At 33.5% G+C, this 21,729-nt stretch overlaps 4 protein-coding genes across 6 annotated transcripts in view; 2 read left to right on the forward strand and 2 right to left on the reverse strand.

Annotated features, from left to right (window-relative positions):
* LOC129801152 (A disintegrin and metalloproteinase with thrombospondin motifs like) overlaps nt 1–16,743 on the forward strand; it is a 94,329-nt gene extending 77,586 nt beyond the window's left edge. For 2 of the 3 annotated variants that reach the window (XM_055845923.1, XM_055845922.1), the window contains exons 10-14: nt 7,774–7,900; nt 7,966–8,130; nt 8,224–8,455; nt 8,515–8,621; nt 15,112–16,743. In XM_055845923.1, the coding sequence (XP_055701898.1) occupies nt 7,774–7,900; nt 7,966–8,130; nt 8,224–8,455; nt 8,515–8,621; nt 15,112–15,124 (644 nt within the window). In that variant the 3' untranslated portion in view covers nt 15,125–16,743. Of the gene's footprint in view, nt 1–7,773; nt 7,901–7,965; nt 8,131–8,223; nt 8,456–8,514; nt 8,622–8,735; nt 9,463–15,111 lie in introns of all 3 variants that reach the window. The other variant, XM_055845920.1, reaches the window with a different exon arrangement.
* LOC129801153 (transmembrane protein 14 homolog) lies at nt 14,808–17,325 on the reverse strand. Its single transcript, XM_055845924.1, has 3 exons — nt 17,163–17,325; nt 16,835–17,099; nt 14,808–14,971 (listed from the first exon to the last, which is right to left on the reverse strand). Exons 1-2 carry the CDS (start codon nt 17,236–17,238, stop codon nt 16,843–16,845), a joined length of 333 nt encoding a protein of 110 aa, XP_055701899.1. The 5' UTR covers nt 17,239–17,325; the 3' UTR covers nt 14,808–14,971; nt 16,835–16,842.
* Nucleotides 17,326–17,503: 178 nt separating this feature from the next.
* Nucleotides 17,504–18,953, forward strand: LOC129801169 (zinc finger MYND domain-containing protein 10 homolog). The gene has a single exon (XM_055845950.1). It carries the CDS (start codon nt 17,513–17,515, stop codon nt 18,812–18,814), a length of 1,302 nt encoding a protein of 433 aa, XP_055701925.1. The 5' UTR covers nt 17,504–17,512; the 3' UTR covers nt 18,815–18,953.
* LOC129801176 (40S ribosomal protein S12) overlaps nt 18,812–21,729 on the reverse strand; it is a 422,333-nt gene continuing 419,415 nt past the window's right edge. Inside the window, exons 2-4 of the mRNA XM_055845960.1 lie at nt 19,436–19,489; nt 19,182–19,319; nt 18,812–19,118 (exon numbers count right to left, since the gene is read on the reverse strand). Coding sequence (XP_055701935.1) covers nt 18,851–19,118; nt 19,182–19,319; nt 19,436–19,452 — 423 coding nt within the window. The 5' untranslated portion in view covers nt 19,453–19,489 and the 3' untranslated portion in view covers nt 18,812–18,850. The remainder of the gene's footprint in view (nt 19,119–19,181; nt 19,320–19,435; nt 19,490–21,729) is intronic.

Genomic DNA, 21,729 nt, shown 5'->3' on the forward strand with positions numbered 1-21,729 from the left:
GCCACCTGACCGATGCTTACTGGAAGAACAGTTTTGTCCTGAAATAGCATAATAAAAGACTCACCGTCGCGGTTTATCTACCAAAACCAAGAAAATTTTATGCAATAGAAATTCACATCTCTTTCTTTCTCAAAGGTTTTTCGTATGTTTATCCCATTCATTCACACTCTTCTTCTTTTTTTGAACATCAAACCAAACTAAATCAGGGGCGCCCACTTTACCGGTTTTATTCAAACGGAATTTAGTCACATTACATCGTAGTTTTTCGCTTATTGTTCGGGACAAATTGTGAAAATTTAACCCAAAAAACATTAATTACGCGTAATAATTAATCCAGAATTTATTACACCATGTAAATTATTAATATTTTTATTTATTTATTTATTTTTTTGAAAAATGCGACTGAAGAATGTACTGGGACTCAATAGTATAAATATAAATGCTTGTGGTGTTATTAAATTACAAATATGATTTTAAAGCTAAAATAACCGAAAAAGCTTTTTTTAAATTTTAACAAAATAGGGTAAGTGCTCATAATTTTGGACAGTTTCTAAATTTGGACACTTTGAGGGTAAAATTGGACACTAAAAATAAATTGATTAAAATGATGGATTTTTATTCCAATATTTGATGAAAAATGAATTCTATCTAAATATTTGTTCTTTTTGGAAGATTTTAACACTAAATACGTTAAATTTTGAATATGATTTGAGTTGAAATTGCTTTGTTGAAAATTCAGTGTGAGCAATTGCTTACGAGAAATATAACAGAACTTCGTGGCTTACTTCAGTCTTATTTAGATTTGGTGAAGTACTAACAAAGTTTGTTCGCTGTTTTTGAGTGATATTATTGAATATTCATTGAATATTGTGTTGATTCACGTTACTGATGATTTGTACATTTGACCTGAAGTGAGATTTGCCTTGTGAATTATATTTTTCGTGTGAAAAATGGGAAATTTTTTAAGACATTCACCAGTGAGGTGATGATTCTTATTTTGGACAGGTGTTTTTCACACGAAATTTCGTGAAGTTTTAGCTTTTGTGATGACTAGGTTGGACAAATGCCTGGAGAAACAAAGGAGCATCATCTCTACGAAAGAGATGTAGCGAGAAATGCCTTGAAAGTCTCCCGGAAAGGTCAGGGAATGAGCGAATCCGCACGTACTTGGAGTGCCCAAGTCAACTCACTTTAATGAATGATATGGAAAGTTTCCAGGCTTCTTGTGACATTCCACGTTTCCCTTACATGACCAGGAAGAGGACTTGGTAAGATTGGTTCATGAAATGAAGGACAATGGGCATCCTGTTGAGGCGGATTAGATGTCCAAATTTACAGACAAGTTGTAAAAATTAATAAACAAGTTGTCCAAAATAAGAGCCAAGGTCACCTCTACTTATCAATTCATTTTTAAACGTATTAAAACTAATTTTAATAAAAATAAGACGATAAATAGCTTGCTAAGTTTCTAAACAACCCTTCTGAAAAGAGAGTAACAAGAAATGTCAATTAGTATAGAAAATATCGCACTTCAAACTTGGAACTTCGATGCTTATAAGCAGACTGTCCAAAATTATAAGCACTTCCCCTATTTGTCATATAAAACAACTCTGTTGAATGAGTTTTAAGCGAGAATTTTCTCATACTTTAATTTTGTAAGAGAGTGCTAGTCCGAGTTTATTTTTTTAGTGTCTTTCTTGATAAATAAATCAAATAGGCAACAATTCTTATATAATATTAAATTTTAAAACACAATACTAATTTCAATACTTATTTAATCTGATATTTTTATGTACCTAATTATTTTAATTTTCTTTATTACCTATTCATTTTTCACATCACATTTTCTTTAGTAAATTTGGAAGAGGATGTGTGATATTGAAATGTTCATACGTGCGAAACAGAACAAAACGCAGACTGTCAACTCCAAAAATATACAATACATACAAACGAGGACTTATTGCTCGAAAACGTCTAAAAAAAAGCTTGCGAAATAGGACAAAATGGGAATTGTTAGTCCGAAAATGTCCAGAGTACTTGCAAAATAGGACAAAACGAGGTCTTTCAGTCTGAAAATGTCTAGAATACTGGCGATATAAGACAAAACGGGGAATGTTAGCTCGAAAATGTCTAGAACTAAATGTTTGAAAGCGTCCAGAATACTTGAGAAATACGGCACAATGGAAACTGAAAAACCGAAAGTTTCAAAACGTCCAGAATACGTGCCAAATAGGACAAACCGGAGACTATACTTCGAAAACGTCCAGAATTCAATTCAAATAAATTTGAAGTTAATTTTATACCTAAAGATACAATGATGTTTCTGTTTAAGGCTACAAAAAACTCATAAGTTTTGATTTTTTTTAGTTTTGTGTAATTTATGATTTACAAAAGTTCAATTACATTTCTTTTAAAATTTTATTGTATATTCTTCAGAATTTTTTTTAATTCATAGAAGGCTATTGTAAATAGCTTTTGAGTTAAGAATACTTGCTAAATAAGAAAAAATGAGGACTTTTAGTACGAGAACGTACAGAATGCTTTCGAAATAGAACAAAATGAAGACTATTAGTACGAAAACGTCCAGAATATTTGCTAAATAGGACAAAACGGGGACTGCATTGCCGAAAACGTTCAGAATATACTTGCTAAATAGGACAAAACGAGGACTTTTAATCCAAAAACGTCCAGAATGCTTACGAAATAGGACTAAACGGAGACTATTAGTTCGAAAACGTCTAGAATGTTTGCTAAATAGGACAAAACGAAAATTTTCAGTTCGAAAACGTCCAGAATGCTAGAGAAATAGAACAAAACAGAGACTATTAGTTCGGAAACGCCCAGAGTACTCGCTAAATAGGACAAAGCGAGGATTTTCAGTCAGAAAACGTCCAGAATCTTGCGAGATGATACAAATTAGCACGAAAAAAACTTATCTTAGGGCAGATTGTCCTTCTAGTCAGCGTCGGTGTTTGGAATAAAAGTATCATCCATCATCAACCCATATTTCTCTATTAGCTCGAAAACGTCTAAAAGACTTGCCAGATAAGACAAAATGGGAATTGTTAGTTCGAAAACGTCCCGAATATATTTGCAAAATAGGACAACACGGGAACTCTGAGTCTAAAAGGGTCAAAATTCTTGACAGAAAGGATGAAACGAGAACTGTTATTCTGAAAATGTCCAGAATATTAGTGAAATGAGACAAAATGGGGACTGTTAGTTCAGAATACTTGCGAAATTAGACAAAACTTAGATAGTTAATCTATAAATAGTCTCCGTTTCATCTTATATTGCGTTATTCTAGAAGTTTACCAGTGTATATTCTAGAAGCTTAGCAGATGATAATTCATATCTTGCCTTCTCTCGTTCGTATTCCAGGCGTTTAATAAATAAATGTAATAATTATGAAATAAAAGTCACCGTTTTATATAATATATCGAGGGTATTGTGAACTAAGAATTCCTGTACTGCCCTATCTCGAAAGTATTCTGGAATTTAACGGACTGATAGTCTTTATTTTATTTTATCTTCCAAGTATTCACAGTAATGGCCAAATTTCAGAATCCAGCGAGCACAGTTAGATGAATAATGCAGTGCTTTCGGTATATTTTTGCTGAGTAGATTAGCAAAAATATGCTGACTGGTCAGCAATTCTCGAATAAAGTTCTTACCAAATATATGGAAATTCCAACAGTCTCGCGAGCATCGTCAACTGAATTGAAAACGGTTAGCATTTGGTGCTCGCTGGGAAATTGGATATTTATTACACTTTTAGTGAAATTTGAAAGGGTCACAATTGTGTATAAAATCTGCACTGCTGTAGCATAAAATGGTTAATATTAAGTACAAAACCTTCACTTCTCTAGTATAAAACAATATAAATTATGGATAAAACCCGCACAGCGTGACCCAAAACGGAGACGTTTTGTCCCAACTTGCAAGTATTCTAGAAGTTTTCGAACTAAAAGTCCACATTTGTCCTATCTCCGTTTTGTCCTATCCTGTTATTTGTACGTACAGTCCCCGTTTTGTCCTATCTTACAAGTCTTTTAGATGTTTTCGAGGTTAATTGAATTATTAAATGATATTAATCAATAATTCGTAAGTTAAATCAGCATTTATCGTAACTTCATTTTTGCGATTTTGAGATAATATATACATATTTGGAATCAGCGTAAATTTGTTTATTAAACGCACTTGTGAAAAAGAAACTTTTATAAGCCCAATAAAAATTATTTTAAACAAAAATTATCGTAAGTGCCCTTAATTAACAAAAATTTATCAGAATTTGTCGTAACTTCCATTTTTGGGGAAGTTATGACAAATTTCCATACAAAATTTTCAATAATCAGCATTTGTCGTAACTTCTTTTGCTTACTTGCGTGGCTTATAATTTGCAGCAAAATTGCAATATTTCTCAATAAAACGTTTATAAACTCTTCCAAATATCGAAAGACAGTGCGAATAGTGTAACATGAAAGCATTTTAATTCAATATTCGCGAGAAAAAAGTGAGAAAAAATCCCTACCCATCTGTCATTAATTCAAAACAAAACAAGCGACGTGGCGCACAAAATTTATTCAATAAAATTTATGAAATAAAAGCTTTTTGGGACAGGGATGACAGTATTATTGACTAATTTAGTCAAATAATGGCGCTTATTATCAATATTGCAGCTTTTAAATAATTTTATAAAGATTTTCTCGAGTTAACTTACAGTTTATTAGTGCCACTTTCATTATTTTGACTCAAAAGTATCGCATTCGGGGCTCATTTTTAAGAAAAATAATATTGAACTGAAAATTTCGTCTCCTGAAAAGTTGTTAAAAGGAAGTTACGATAAATGCTGATTTATCTGACGACTTGTCAAAAATAAATACCCTGACGCAATAATTATTGTCTGGTATTTCCGCTTAAGAATTCAAAACTATGACAGTTTTGAGAATAATAAGAATTAAGTATTAAAAATTGCGTTTTTGTACTTAGTAATGCACGTATACATTTTTTGGAGACTTTGTTTTTGTTAAGTTTTTTCATATATTTTAGGTGGAATTATAAATATTTCCACTACTGTACAATCCTTTAGCCTTTAGCGACTCAGAATGGTTGCAAAATAAAATTTTCTAAATTATGTTTTTTTACATATTTTACACCAGCCATATAATATTTTTATGCCGCGTAAAAAATAACCATATTGCAAAAATTCTTCCAGAAGAAGAGTGACAAAAAATGCACTGGAAAATTTATGAAATTATGAAAAGAAAAACTATTCCATCGACATTCTTTGCGTCAGATCACCTCAGAAAGCCCATACTCGAAGGGACTCGTTGATTGAAATAGCATGGAATGGCAGAAATATGTTTTTTCGATGGCACCTTCCATATGTTTACATTTATTTTTATTTTGTGAGGTTACGGATGATACCGGATGACCCCATGAAATATTTTACATGACAAAACCAACACGAAAGTACACGAAGATCGACTCGAAGTCAGGAATTTGATCACCCATTCTTTTTGTCAAATTTGACACAGAATGAAAACGTCAGGGCGCCCCTGAACTAAATTTATACTTTAGTCCAATTTGAGGCCGAAAGAACGATATAGACACATGCAAAAAGTTTGAGAAAGAGAGAGAGAGAGATGTGAATTTAATTTTAGAAAATTTTCCTGAACTAAAAGATGTGTCGTAGCGGTCGTAGCCCTAAAAAATTATTTTTAAAAAATTTTTGTTATTGTTAAAAATAAAAAAAAAGGTCCTGGCATGAGGCACTTGCAGATTATAAAATATTTATCCATATTCTCCATGAATTTACCCAAAAGAAAAGAACTTCTTTGTTGATAAAAGTTTTCCCCAGACTTACGGCTTTTTTTTTTAATAGGAACAGTATGAAATTTCACATAAAACTTTTATGAAAAGTTGCTCATTAAAATTTCTAGAAATTACTCGTAATTGCTCATTCAATCAGTTACATATCCGCTAATATTTCCCATTTGAACACATATTAGCAATAATTAATACGAATCACATTAAAATTGTAATGCGAAAATCTGTAGTGTGATATCTGAGTTAGAAAAAAAACTTTTGATAATAATAATTGTGCCACAGGTGAAACAACGTTACATATAAGAATAAAGCCTTCTTGCCAGCAATATTTTTGGGGATATGTATTATTTCATTAACCCTTTAAGGACGATTGGGTCACCGATGACCCAAAAATGAAATTCTTCCTACGGTCATCTAAAGTTGTGTTTTGATCTAAAGTCAGGAAAAGTGATTTTTTCTGACCCTCGATTTTTGACCTTCTCGTTCTTAAAGGGTTAAAGAGGAATCTGTCAATCGCATACCCTGTAAAATCTAATGCAGTGAGGCTTATGCCGGCTTCAGACTGGAGGTTTAGTCCAGTTCCCGAAGGTCTCAAAAATCTAAATAACAAGCACTTTTATTGATTTTTCAAAATCTAATTGATCTTTTTCTCTTAATATTTAATCATAAACAACAATTCCCTAAAAATCATGCCTGATAAGGAATTAGAGGAGTTAAGCCAGATGGCTAAGCCTTAGGTCTGAAGCCCGTATTACTGGATGCAATTCAATCACTTGATTTAGTGCTAAAAAATAACTTAAGATAATCAGAAAAAAAAAACATTTTTTCAATGAGTCACCGTTGATCCCAATCGTTTTTAAAGGTTTAAAGGTGCTATTCTAATGCAAATGAAAAGGGAAAATCTCCCTCCTGAACATTCTTTTAACACTTAACTGTTCTCAAATGCTTCTGCATTATCGACTATTCTTTGTGTTTTGGGCTTTTGAAAAAGGCTTGGAATATGATCCGAAAGCTTTGGAAAAAGTCAGAATTTTCTAAGCTAACCCTTCTTTTCCCGATGCTCAACGGTTCCCATTATTTCTTTGTGTTGGTTCCTGTCTCAACTATTTCCCCAGACGTAACAGGAACCAACACAAAGAAAAGTCGATTATGTAGGAGCACTCAAGAACAGTAAAGTGTTAAAAATAATATTCGTTTTTCATTGGAATAGCACTTCTTCTTCTTGTATAATCTGATATTGAGGAAGAATATCAAATTAATTTAAGGTACCATCAAGTAGCGACACCACCGTACATTTTGTAAAAAACGTAAAGATCTCCTAGGGTCCAAGATTTGGACTCCAAATCGATTCAGGCAGAAGCTGATCCTGGTAAATATTTAGTTTGTAAAATTTGATAGTAAAGAAAATTTACGCAAGTGACTTTTAATCGATGATCCTAAGTTTGGAATCTTTACTGCCAAATTTTACAGGTCAAATATTCTCGAGGATCAACCTGAGTCTATTTGGGTCCTTATGCTGCAATTCATTGGCCGAATTCCTCATGATTCGAGATTACAAAAGAGGAAATACACTTACCTTACCCAAAAATACAATCAATTTCTGTTATTTTACGTAAAATAATAAAACACCTGGTTAGAATAATGATATGCAGACTTGTATGGTTCTTTCAAAAGTGATTGCAAACCTTATTATTTAACAACTTTAATTAACGATTCTATTCCAAAATCTTTTCAGATCCAAATACCAATGCTTTCTAGTTTGGGCTTATTGGTAACTTCCTCTAAAAACTCACTCTAAATCACATCAACCATTTACTCACATCTATTATTGCGATTTATGAGTTTTTCAAGTTATATTCTGGAAAACGTTCCCAAACAAACAATTAATCAGTGGTTTGAGGATAATTGATGAATGCCATTGAGAGATGTGGTGTAATTTCGCAGGTTTCGCGTACGTCGGTGGGGCCTGTGTAGTCAACAAGAGATTGGAGAAGGTGAATAGCGTGGCAATCATCGAAGACACAGGTGGTTTCAGTGGCATAATTGTGGCAGCTCATGAAGTTGGACACCTGTGAGTTCAAGCACCTTCTCTGAAGATCTTTGGTGACTTTGATGCCATTCTTTTGCATTTTTCAGGCTAGGCGCCGTGCACGATGGTTCACCACCGCCCAGCTACTTGGGTGGTCCGGGAGCTGAGAAATGCCGCTGGGAGGACGGATACATTATGTCAGATTTACGACATACAGAACGTGGCTTCCGATGGTCCCCATGCAGCATTCAAAGCTTTCATCATTTCCTCAAGTACGTTTACAAAATACCGTTTCTAATTCAAATTTGAATATTGACTTGTCATCATCTGTCAAAATTCTAACCAAAAACTTTGTACAACTATAGCGGCGACACTGCCAGTTGCCTTCATAATGCCCCCCATGAGGATGAAGCTCTTGGGAGAGCTCTGCCCGGTACTCTATTGTCACTGGATGCCCAGTGCAGAAGAGATCGAGGTACATCAGCCTGCTTTAAGGATGAGCGAGTATGCGCTCAATTATTTTGCTTCGATGCTGCCAGTGGTTACTGTGTAGCCTACCGACCTGCAGCCGAAGGATCATCTTGTGGTGACGGATTGGTAAATTCCCCTATTAACATTCCTCATCCAGAAATACTAATCGATACCCTGATTTACAGCATTGTCTCGATGGAAGATGTGTACCCGAAAACGAAAACATTATTCCCGACTATTCACAACACACCCCTAGCTATGCTAGTCCGAATGCATACAATTCTCAACTTAGGTAAGATCCCATCTTGAATCTTTTGAAACAGAAAAAAAGTAGAACCTATATAACCCAAACCCAAAGCTTTGTTTAATAAACCCAAAATAATGAGCTTGAAAATTTGCTGAACAGCACTGAATCGTACAGTTTCGGGGATGAACATTCACCGGTACAGCCAACAACACGTCCACCGCCTCCACCGCCAACATTTACCACAATAACAACGCCCAGCACAACATCCCGTCTCCCATTCCCCAATTTCTTCCAAACCACTCCCTCGACAACGACACGTGCACCCTTTACATTCAAATTCAAATCCTTCTTCGAGACATCCGCACCACCTGCCCCCTATCCACTCTACCAATGGCAGAAACAGACAACACCAGCTCCAACCTATCCGCCTTTTCCTGTAACAACAACTACTACAACGACCACAACCACAACTACAACAACACCTCCTCCTCCACCCTCCACAACATCCATGTATTGGCCGTTCAGTACAAAAATCAATCCCTTTTACTACGGCCTCCACCATCACAATTCGGTGTCCTCGACACCGCGTTCAACTACCCGAAATGCCCTCTTTGATCTCTATCTGAGTCGCATAGCCACAACAACCAAAAACCCCTACAACTTTGAGAACTTCGGATTGTATTCCAAGAGCACAACAAAAAACCCACCCTCGTACTTAAATAATTTCCTGGGCTCAAACACAAATACCATGCGGGTATCATTGCCGCAAATGACCCAGACTTAGACATAGACGCACGCGTCCCCCTAGCCCAAAAAAAAAAACAAATTCACCCCCTGAAGACTTTTCTGTGTGTATTAGATTGACAAAGAACATTGAGAGAACATGGTAAGCAGCTGAGTGATCAAGCAATCATACATCACTCGCCAGTCGACTTTCATCTTCCTCAACACTTTCACCTTCAAAAGTCTATTCTCCTGACTTCTCCGTTGTGTCTTTCATTTTTTTATCTTTCTATCTTGTTCTCTCTATGTCTGAAGAGTATCTTCATCAATTTATCTTCTCTAAGGATGATTTTTCCGAGATTTTCTCTTCTTCTTTAGTCATCAAATAAAGGAATAAGGAACAAAAAAAGAGCCAAAAATGAGGAATTGTTTTCTGAAATTTCATTTTTAATTTATTTGCATTTGGAACTTTATTTATTGATCTCATTTATTATTTTCTAAGATATACTTACCAATCCTTTTTAATCTTTATGAATCTTATGTACAGAACACCGAAACAATATGATTACTAATTTCTAGAATAGACTGATTTCAGTAAACATTAGGGATTTTCAATTGCAAAAAGTATTATTTTAATAAAATTTAACTAGATCCTTTTTTTCGAAAAATAGAAATATTTTTGAAAATAACTCTCTAGGTTAAATCCCCAATCCTAATTTAGAAAGAACATTTAAGATTTAACTTAGTTTAGGGTCAAAACTCTGATGATTCTGATGAGGGTTTCTGATTATGTTAATGATGCTTCATCTCTTAGAATTTTACCCTCGAAATTTTCTATTTAAAAACGGTCCCTTCGACCAGCTTTGACATAAGTGAAGTCTAAAAGGATTTTCATATTTCCATTTTAGTTTTCTTATTCACTGAGAGAAATCCGAAAAAGTTAAAATAACATTCCGGAAATGTTAATTTTACCCTGCAGTATTGATCCAAAATCGGTGTAAATATTACCCTTTGTAGGTGTATTGGGGGTTAAAGTTACTCTTTTTCATGTTAATTTTACCCTTAAAAAGGTGTAAAACTAACATTAAAAATGTTGATATATTTTAAATAAATGTATAAATGTATTTAAATAAATTTATAAAATTCTATAAACGGTGAGCAAAAAAAACTATACGATTAATTTCTCTTACAGTTTTTTTGATCACCATTTATCGAATTTTCGTTTTATTTCTTCAGTTTTCTTATATTATTTTTAACTATTGCCACCGAGTATGAGATAAGGTAATACGGTAATTGAGAATTTGCGTAAGAATTGCAATGAAAATGCGTAAATTAACAAAATATGGTGAGCATTTTACTGTCAATGTGATTCTGCCCTTAACTGAAGAGCTTTGAGACATTTAACAATTCAAAATTAACAGTTCTATATATGTTCAAAAGATTTTTTAAGTTTATTTTAGTTTTTTCTCTGTGAGATGTTGGAAATATTAATTGTGATTTATCAGCATTTTCTTTCTCTGCAAATTTTGCAAAGAAAGTGTTAATAAATTTGTAGAAGAAAATGTACAATCGTCTTTTTGAACACAAGAACTCTTGGGAATGTTTTACGCTAATATAATGAAAAACCTAAGGAATAGTCAGATCAGAAAATAGATAGGATAAATAAAGCAAGATCAGAATGCACGAAGAAATCTAAATGTAGAGCTCACAAAAAAAATTCAACATGTCCAATGGCGACTTTTATTCTGAGCTCCACAATTAAAAATATGTTGGCTAGATAAAAATCACTGATTACACTTCAAAGAAAAATTGAAAAAATTAACAGGCGGAAAAGAAATAAAAATATACAATAAATATATAACATTTAAAAATAAATCTAACTACTCTTTTTCGAGTGACTTTTATGAGTTTTACCTGTTTACTAAATCTTTGCCAAAATCCGTTAAAAAAAGTAACTTCTTTGGAAAATGCAAAATTAATTGCCTTTGCCTCACAGTTCAAAGAGTTCCATTTTATTTTCACATGATTATCAGGAATTGAAAAATTTTTAAAGTATTTCGTCGAGGATGGTTTGCTTGCTTTCAAAGCGATAATCTATAAATCTGCATAAGTTTATAAATCAAAAATTTCATTAGTCAATAACATGTCAAGTTCTGTGCATATAGGTAGGTACACCTATTAATTCAAAATTAATAACAACCATTTTAAACGCTAATAAATTAATTTAAAAGATCTTTTAAAATCATAAAACTTGTTTAAATATTAGTATTAGAAGATTCTTAGATCTTGTTAGAAGTTGTTTTTTTTTTACAAATTTTAAGCCCTAAAACTTCATTCATACAAAGCTGGACACCTTTAAAGGACGTAACGAAAGAGGGTCAAAGAAGGATCATAATCCTCTTTCTCTTATTCTTATATGATATTCAATTAATTTAAAAAAAAAACATAATTCAAAAACGCTTTAATTAAGCCTTAAGTTAAACTCACCTTAAAGGTATTTTTACCTAAGAATAGCGCCTTTACATTCTTCTTGAATTTTATAAGCTTTTCAAAAGGCCCAAAGTAACTCAATTTGGAGTAAATATATAATAATAGTTAATTAAAAAAAACAGTGCATAAAACATTAAAAACTTCAAACTAATTTTTGGAAGGACATTGGGGTAGCTTTTGATCAAAATTTCTTTGAGAAAACGAAAATGTCATTTTAGAAGAAATTTAACCCTTTAAGGATGATTGGGTCACTCGTGTCCTATAGATAAACTCATTTTTCCTGACTACCTAAAGTTCTTTCTTTGTAATGCTTGTACGTAATCGTAAAGTAGGAAATTCTAGGAATCTAGGATATATTGGAAAAAATTTAAATTTATATGGAAATATTTTCATTTTTACAAATAATTTGATGTCATTAAAATGAATGCGAAAATGAAGATATGGTAAATTTTTAACAGAAATATCTAAGAAAAACAGTTCCACGGGGAGCTTCAAGGTCTTTAAAAAATCTAATATTCGATTTTTTTAAATCAATGAAAAAGTTCATAGAAAGTTTAAGCTATATTCGAAACAATTAAAATCATCGAAATCGGATTAAAGTAGAATGTAATATAGCAAATTTTCAAGTCAAGCCCCCTAAAGCCTTTCTGCTCTAAAAACATTTCTTTTGGGGCAATATTGTCAATTTTAAACGCAATTTTTATCCACGAAAAGTAACTCAGATCCATGAGAACATTTCAGCAATTTCAAAAAATTATTGAATTTTGTAAGAATTTTCTTTTAAATCTTTATTAATAACGTAGTCGAGTAAAAACGGTCATATCGGCACTTGTGTACTTTCACAGTGTTATTGGGGGAAAAAATAATTTTTTTACACTAACGGCAAAATTGATTAGATTGCATAACCTGAGCAAAAAGATGATGTTTGGACGAAATATAGATATAAATGTCCTCTCTGCAATTATACCGAAGTAATCATCAAAATCAGTTTAGCAAGAGTCGAGATAATTGAGTTCATGTGATATGAAAATTGGTTTTTCGACTGTGGCGCCCTAGCGTTGGTCGTACGAAGTTCAAATGTTCTAAAAAGTTATAGCGCTTTGCGAGACTTTTAGTTTGCGCTCACTCGTCAAAATCGGTCAAATGGATCCGGAGATATGGTGTATTGAATTTCGTGAACTTTAACCCCCCTTATTTTCGATTTTATTGTAACCACAGCGAACCCAGATCACTTTTTGTAAATTTCTTGTAAACGCAGCAATTCAGATAGCAATTGTGTAGAAAAAAATTATTGAAAAGCACTCAATTTGCGTATGATGTGTAATGCCCCTCATTTTTCCCCCAAAACCTCCTCTTCCCCCCAAAACCATGTTTTTTGGGATTGACCGAAAACACAAGAGATTTTTTTTTCGTTATCATTTTTAGATAAAGGCTGTGTGGATGTTATCAGAACGTCCGGCCTAAAACTATAAAGCGAAGAAGAAGAATAAGAACTTTTGGATATGTTTATTGGTTGCCTAGTCAGACATTTCGTCCTTATACGAAAATACCCTTGAATCATTCCTAATAACGGTTTTTCAAGGTCAAAACTTAAAAAGACTCTAACTAAGAGCGTGTATTATTCAACCGAATGGGGTAATTTTTCGGCTTGTTACAAAGGCATTGAATTTTCCGGTAAGACAGAACCGGTTACAATCGGTTCTAAACCGGAAATGATCTAATAACTAATTTTTATCCGAAATTTTTTTTAAAAAAATTTACAAACTTTGGGCGAATTTTTGAATTACTTATGAATCGATTTAATTTTGTGAACTGCCAAACAGTAAAAAATCTTTTAAAGTATATGGGAAAGTGCCCATGCTTGATACCATTGGAAGTTTCGTAATGACTAAATTTTTCCTATGTCTCTCAATAAACGTGACGCCGCAATATATTTTAAAAACTGGCCACTTTTCCATAGTTTTTAAAATATGGTTGCGATGAGTCACATATATATTGTGAAACATAGAAAATTTAGTCATTACGAAGCTTCCAATGGTATCAAGCATGGGCACTTTCCCCTAGCATTTAAAGTCTCGAGGTCGAGCATAACTCAAAGCAGGAGGCGGATTTGCCATTTTTTGGAAATTATTCTCAAGCTACGCAATTTCTTCCAAGAAAAGGAACTCATATCTATGAAAAAATTTTTGTACCTTTGAAAAAATACATGAAAATTGTCAATATCAATGCGAAAATAAATCAAAAAACAAAACTTCCAAAATAAAAGGATTTTTTAATAACTAAAAATTAAAAGTAATGATAAAGTATTTAATTGGTTTTTCACTCAAAATCACAAACATTAGATTAAAATTGTTTTTTTGCGAATTTTCGAAAAACTTTTCTGTACTCAAAAAACGATACTTTCACAAATTTTAGCTAACATATAATGTCGAATTTGGCCCCTCCTATCTTAATAAACCCCTGGCTAAATCATTGCAAATTATTATCATAAAACTATTAAAAAGTAGAAATCTTCAATAAAAGGATCCACTTTGTATCCCATTACTAAGTTATTTTACTGTTCGAACTCAAAGAGAAATCAATTAATAATCGCCTTTTTTCAACTTGTCACCGTCTTAGAGCTTAAACGGTAAGAGATATCAAGTTCCGGTATTCGGTGACCCCCAATAAAAAAACCGATATCTCTAGACGTTTCTGCAATAATAGACAATAAAATATCCTAAATAAGTTCGGTGTCTTCTAAAAAAAATTGGCAAAAGTTCCCTTTTTAAATTTAGAATATATTAATTTTTAGAAAGATCAATTCCTCATTTTTTGCACAAACCCAAAAATCTACCACCCAAGGACTACTTTCCACTAATTATCGCAAAATACACATTATTATTACATTGTAACGTGGCTCAATGTTACAAACAACTGTTTCAGCGACATTTGTGACCATCCAAAAAAGACTCTCCTTAAAATTCTTCTTTATAAAAAAAAAACTTTTCTACTTGAAAATCGAAATCCTTCAATTTGCGAATAAAAAAAATATATTTTTTATTTGTAAAACTATATGAAACTTTATTAAACTATTTGAGAAAAAAAATCACTTTTACCTTGTGTCCAACACCAAAATATAATTGATAAAATTTTAGACTTCTGCTTGTTCTTCCTCATTTTGATCGGATTTGCCGGAAGAACTGAAAGAAAGGCAATAAAATTTGCACATTGAAGGATTTGTATCTCTTTGTGAAAATCGCATTTTCATTTCTCGAATTTATTTTTAAAAATTAATGTTTTTTTTTTTAATTTTCTTAACAATTTTTTCTACTTTTTTTAGTGGACGTATTTAATCGATGAGCATTGCCATTACAACGACAACGAATGGGAAAGACATTTTAGAGAATAGAAAGAGAGAGAGAGAGTGAAATGGAGTGAAACGCAGATTATTTGTCTACAATTAACAAAAAAAAACACAAGTATTTTTATAAGAAATCTTAGTTGTAAATTTTAGGAAGTATATACCATGATGAGAACCACCAAGAAGAGTGTGGGAAACTTTTTTTTACATCTTAATGTTATTTGTAGTGTGAGCTGAGCAAGAATGTTTTAATTAAGTTAAAAATTGTGATAGACGGTTCAATTAAACGTAAAAATTAAAAAATTAAAAAAAACAAATTTGTACTTGACGAAAAAGTGAGAAAAAAATGTGTAAAACACATTTTTTTAGGAGTGAAATTTTCATTCAAATAGAGAATTTAATAGGAGACTCTCGCAAGAATTTACCGTGATTGTCCCTTGAAAACAAAAAAAGAAACTAAAAAGAAATCACCTCAAGCACGAAATGTTTTTTTGCAATAAGGAGATTCTCAAGTGCGAGATGATCTATTCTCATTGATATTTTGACCACACAGAAAAAAAATATTTTGTAAAAATGTTCGTAAATGTTTGTGAATTCCTGTAGGGGGAGTTACAAAATGCTCGTGAGTCGTATAACCCACAAATAAGTTCGTAAAAGTTTGTTTTTTCACAAACATTGTTCGTAAAATGATCATTTAACGAACATTTTTTGTACTTTTACAAACATTTGTTCGTAAATGTTCGTAAACACACAAAAAATGTTCGTAAAATTTTGTCATTTGTTCGTAAATGTTTGTTTTCCTGTCGAACATATTACGAACATTTACGAACAAATGACCAAATTTTACGAACATTTTTTGTGTGTTTACGAACATTTACGAACAAATCTTTGTAAAAGTACAAAAAATGTTCGTCAAATGATCATGTTACGAACATTGTTCGTAAAATTTTGTCGTAAACATAATTGTCGTAAATGTTCGTAAACACACAAAAAATGTTCGTAAAATTTTGTCATTTGTTCGTAAATATTTGTTTTCCTGTCGAACATATTACGAACATTTACAAACAAATGACAAAATTTTACGAACATTTTTTGTGTGTTTACGAACATTTACGAACAAATGTTTGTAAAAGTACAAAAAATGTTTGTCAAATGATCATGTTACGAACAATGTTTGTGAAAAAAGTACAAATTTTTACGAACTTGTTTGTGGGTTATACGATTTACGAGCATTTTGTAACTCCCCGATAGGAATTCACAAACATTTACGAACATTTTTACAAAATATTTTTTTTCTGTGCATTGTCAGCCTTAAGATTTAATTTTATTTCTCTATCCTAATTATTAAAAAAAAATACCTAGATTTGCTGTAAATCAAAAAAAATCTTTCCCCATTTTTTTTGCATTTTGCCCTGAAGATCAAATCATTCCTTTTTTCTTTAAATATTTTACCCGAAGCACAAAATGAGATTTTTTCCTCCAGGTTTGCCACAATAAAAAATATGTAAATATTACATTGCCGTTTAATAATCAATTGTAACATGACTGTAATAGGTAATGATTCATTTGTATGACTGGAAAATGAAAAAATATATACATTTTAGACAAGAATCAGAGCTCCCGGATGACTTTCATTTGATAAGAAATTAAAAAGATAAGATTTCCCATCCCTAAATCCACTTGCAATTTTCAAAAAACTCACCTCTGGTCCTATTGGCGACTTCCTGGCCACAAATGCTGATTGTACACATAGACGCCCCGCACAAAAGTGGCCACTGAGAGGATACAAACAAGTCCGGGTGGCATCATTTTACCAGACTTGGCCCAGCGTGCCCCCATCATTCCGGCAAGAACGAGGCTTGTGCCTAACTGTAGCAGTGGACGTGGGGGATTTTGGGAGTTTAGGTGAGCTCCATACCCCAGAATCGCCCCAAAAGCCAATCCGGCTGAAAGAGAGGGCACGGAAGCTGGAAAAATAAAAACAAATTCAATGGGATGTTTTTTTTTATCAATTTCTAAAGGAGCCTCACCTGCTTTCACGTATCCAATTATTCCACCAGCAGCTACAGTTGCGGCGTAAATATATCCAATCAAATCCACTGGCATTTTATTGGGTAATTTCACTAGGAAATGCAAAAATTCTTATTTTTTGTTCAAATCCGGGAGGAGGTATTTTAGGTTATGTTTTTCCAGGCTGAATTGAATAGCCATATGAAGTTGGCTGAGTATTTTGAATAATCAAATTCTTAACGGATGGAAAACGCGCCAAATTGGCCCATCAAGGAAGGATCCCAGGAACTGAATCCTTGGCAACCCAGACTCAGACTTGTTTAGATCGATTAAACGGATTGAAATTAAACCCTTCAGGTATACCTGTAAAATGGACGAAGCTGTGAAAAACGTAATATATCCCGAAGAAATCGATTTCCACGTAAAAAGCATCCGGACATTCAGAATATCTAGCATTGGAAGGAGTTCCTGGTTGGATAATCATGAGATTCTCATGAAAGTGCATCAGCAAACCATTTTGGAAGCCAAAGAATCCCGTGAAGAAATCCTAAAAGACAGCTTGATTCTAGAGGGGAAAATAAAGGTTTTTGTTCACAATGCCTACGCAATTCTCATTTGGAGGAATAAAATTCTTCCTGAATTGCTGAAAGAGGGCCTTCAAGCCCCATCAACTATTGTCCTTTACACAATCTTCTTCCACGAGGCCACCCTTATTGGGCTCTTGGAAACTTTACTGTTTCACCCTGACGCCTGTGAAGCTTTGGAAGAGACATCTCTGGATCTGATAGATTACTCGGTTCAAGGGATCATCCGGCTAATAGCTATAGGACAGGAGGGACAGGAGGAATCAACAGACGAGGAGGAGGATAGAGAAATTGAGAAGCATGAGAAAAATCTTCAATTTCGAATTGGACTGAGATGTCTGTCCATTCTCAGTTTTCTCGTAGACAATCTGGACAGGATTTCTCTCAGTGCAGTTGGTAGATTGGTTGAGATTCACGATACTCCCTGTCTTCTGAGTGAGATTCTACATCTGAGACCTTGGATGCGCTCTGGAAAACAATCCCTGGAGAAATTTATCAATGACGAATGGATTCCAGTGGCTGGAGATGAGATTTCCCGGGTGACGAAGCCAGAAGCTCATGCATGGTTTTGTCTAAGGGAGATTTTGCTGAATCCCCGTCTCTTTAACAGCTACGAGGTCAACAATTTCCGCCAGAGAGAAATATCCAAATGCCAGGGATTGCTCAATGAAACACTTCTGGATCAATTGCCTCCTCTTGCAGATTTGAAGCATTTCCTCGTGACCCTTGCAGTGTCCAAAGATGTAGGCAATCAAAAGGAGAAGAAACTCCTGCTTGAAGAACTTCCACAGATCAAGGATAAACTTCTGGCAGAGATTTCAGAAGAGGGGCTCGAGAAGATTGTCAGGGAGCAAGTTGAAGCAATTGCTTCAACGGATTTCAAGGAAATTGCCGGAAAACTCAGCAAAGCTTTCAATTTGGATGCCATGGAAGATCTTGGGCAGGAATCGCCAGCTAAAGCCTCCACCTGCAAACAATGTGGGATTCCAGCCACTAAGAAATGCTCAAGATGCCTCAGCGTCAATTACTGTTCCAAGGAGTGTCAAGTGAAGAATTGGAAAACCCACAAAATAAATTGCAAAAAATAATTTTTGTATTGAAGAATTTTTATTAAATAAAATTCTTTAGCTTTGCGCCCTGAGATGCTCCTTGATGACATCCAGAGCTGGAGTTTCCTCTCCGAAATCCTTAATGACCACCACAGAGCAGCCGCAAACCTTTCGGGGTTTGCCCTCCTTGTCAATCTTACACAATCCTGACCACTCACCGAGCTTCTTATTGGAATCCACACGGATCAGGGGGATCTGATGTTCGTGGCAAAGAGCCGTGACCAGTTTCTTGTACTGCGGCTCATCGCAACTCTCAGCCAGGATGCACAGAACTGCCTGACGCCTGATCAGAAAAGAGAATCTCCCATGTGAATCCCCACGTGAAAATAAACCCAAAAGAACTTACTTGTCCAGAGATTTGCAGGCCTGGTGGATACCATGAACAAGTCCATCGGCAATCAGGGATTTCTTCAGCACCTCCTGGAGAGCTGTATTGATGTCCATAGGGCCCCCAATGACGGGGTCCGAGGATGGAGTCACATCTCTGGAAAGAATGACAACAATATCAGCATGTTATCATTGATTCCGTCCTTGACATGACCACTTTTAAAGGGGCACTCAGGGCGGCATCTCAAAGATTTGAGGTTATGTTGCACTTACACTTCAGTATCAGACATTTTTGGGTTTTTTCACGTGCAGTCCGTAGGCAAACCTGCAGAATGGTAAAAGAAATCAAATTCAGTAAGAAATTCTAATTATTTTATCCATTTTTATAAGAAAACTTGGGGCAAAATATATCAACAATGTGACTCCACATTTAAGTCAAATTTTAAGGCGAAATCTTTCAGAATTGGTCAAAATTTCACTTGATCTTGATAAAACTCACTTAGAGGAATAAAATAAAAGTGTTTTTGGAAAGAATTTCAAATGGGAAAACACGGAAAATTGAGAAAAACTCGAGACACACGTTGCAAACTCACCTCACACGAACACCGGAAGGGAGAAAGAGAGATTTTGAGTTGCCAGATGTAAGCTGAGCGACTATCGCTAAACTGAGCGACAAAAATTTACCCTCCAGACCCGGCTGACCAGGTGTTAACAGTTGACGAACACCTGTAACAACTCTATTAACACTTCGTAGAACCCTAACTAAAAGTGTCACGGAAGGACCAAGTGGCAGCCGCTGCCATTTATCGAATTTTACATAATATTTTGATATTTTTACTTATATTTTAATATTCGAAGCTTTAGTCAGTTCTTTTCTGGTGTCTGAATCAGAAATTTCATCTCCTTGGATACTGTATCTAAAGATTTTTAACCATTCGATGTTTTCATCTTTATCAGAATCATGGAGTCAGGGAAAGTGGTGTGCCTTTGGATGCGGCAGCCTTTGAATTTTTAATTTTTCTCTTATTTTTCAAAGGAAAAATTCTACTTTATGAACAATAGTTGATACTATTAACTATTTTCTATTAACTTCGCTTAACAAAATGGATTTTGAGCTTTGGTAAATAAGAGAAAAATTGAATAATTCCCATAATTATTCATATTTCATACATATTTCCCAATTCAATATTTCCCATAATTCTTCCCAATAATTTGCAAAAACACTTTCAATTTGTTCTTTTAAGGCTTTTATACACTAACAATCAAGAAAATTACATCTGCAGAACGTCAAACTGCCATATAAAATGCATATGGCAGCTACTGCCACTTGGTCCTTCCGAGTGCAGTTTTTTGTTTTTGCAATATATTTACTGTAATATTTAATTTTTATTAAAAATTTTATAACGAAAAAATAGCCAGATAAATTCTGCACGCATTCAATCAGGCCTCCAGGCGAAATGATATATTCTTCCCCGGATAACGAAGTGCCGGATAACGAAGAGCTGAGTGTACACATTTCGAGACAATTTCGATATTTGTTTCGAAATGGAATACAAACTATATTTAAAAATTTAGTTTGTACCCAGCGAGCACCAAATGCTAAGCTTTTTCAAATCAGCTGAAAACATATATTTTTTCAGCTGAGCTCTGCTGACCTCGAAGTTACACTAGCGATCGCAGTGGCAATTAGTCAAAGTTATTCTTTTTCCCCAATCGAGTGAGAGACTTTAATGCACTTGGTTTTTGTCTTTGCTGAGTTGAGTAGAAGCTAAGGTTAACCTTTTCCATTATTACAATTTTATGATTCTTACAATAACCACATTTGACATTAAAAAATAAAGCAAAAAATGTAAAATTCACAAAAATTTTAAAAAATCATATTTATAATATATTTTGAATAATATGTATTCTTAAACCTTTTCCGACCAATAAATTTAATTTTTTTTGTCTAATTTTATCAAAAAATATTGTGAATTCATTTATAAAAAAATATACTACACCTAAATTAAAATTGCATTGCCAAGAATTCTTGTCCGCTGTGATTTTAGAAAATTAATAACCCAAGAAATTCTTGGGAATTCTCAAGATATTTTGATATTTAATGAATTCTAAATTCGAGAAATATTGAAAAAACTTCGGAACCTCATGGAAATACCAAGAAGATCAAGAACATATAGAATTTAGAGCCTCTATAATTTTTATTTAATGGTATACAAAGTCTACTCAAAATTATTTGAAATGATTTCCAACAAATTAGCATATTTTCCTGACTTTAAAGGTATTTAAAAACTCTCTTCTAAAAAATATAAATGCATATCATTTTAATTTAAAAAATGAATCATCAAATTGAATAAATTTTTCATTTAAAAAAGAATACGTACAGTATTAAAAAAACGATAATTGTTGGTTTGTTATTTTACCACGATAATAAAAGTAGTTTTTTGCGTAAAAATGCGCTTTAGAAAATTTATAATCGAAAATTTATAAATAGAAAAGTGCAGCATATACATTATGCATATGCATCGTGCACGGATCATACATTTATTTCACTTGTAAAATATAAAACA

Source organism: Phlebotomus papatasi, chromosome 2 (assembly GCF_024763615.1).
Source record: "Phlebotomus papatasi isolate M1 chromosome 2, Ppap_2.1, whole genome shotgun sequence".
Taxonomy (NCBI): domain Eukaryota; kingdom Metazoa; phylum Arthropoda; class Insecta; order Diptera; family Psychodidae; genus Phlebotomus; species Phlebotomus papatasi.

Excerpts from the sequence above, each read along its gene's own strand:
- LOC129801153 (XM_055845924.1), bottom strand. The coding sequence starts at position 17,238 with ATGCCAGTGGATTTGATTGGATATATTTACGCCGCAACTGTAGCTGCT. Across the intron at positions 17,100-17,162 it reads AATTGGATACGTGAAAGCAG|CTTCCGTGCCCTCTCTTTCA; the intron begins GTGAGGCTCCTT and ends TTATTTTTCCAG.
- LOC129801169 (XM_055845950.1), top strand. The coding sequence starts at position 17,513 with ATGGACGAAGCTGTGAAAAACGTAATATATCCCGAAGAAATCGATTTC.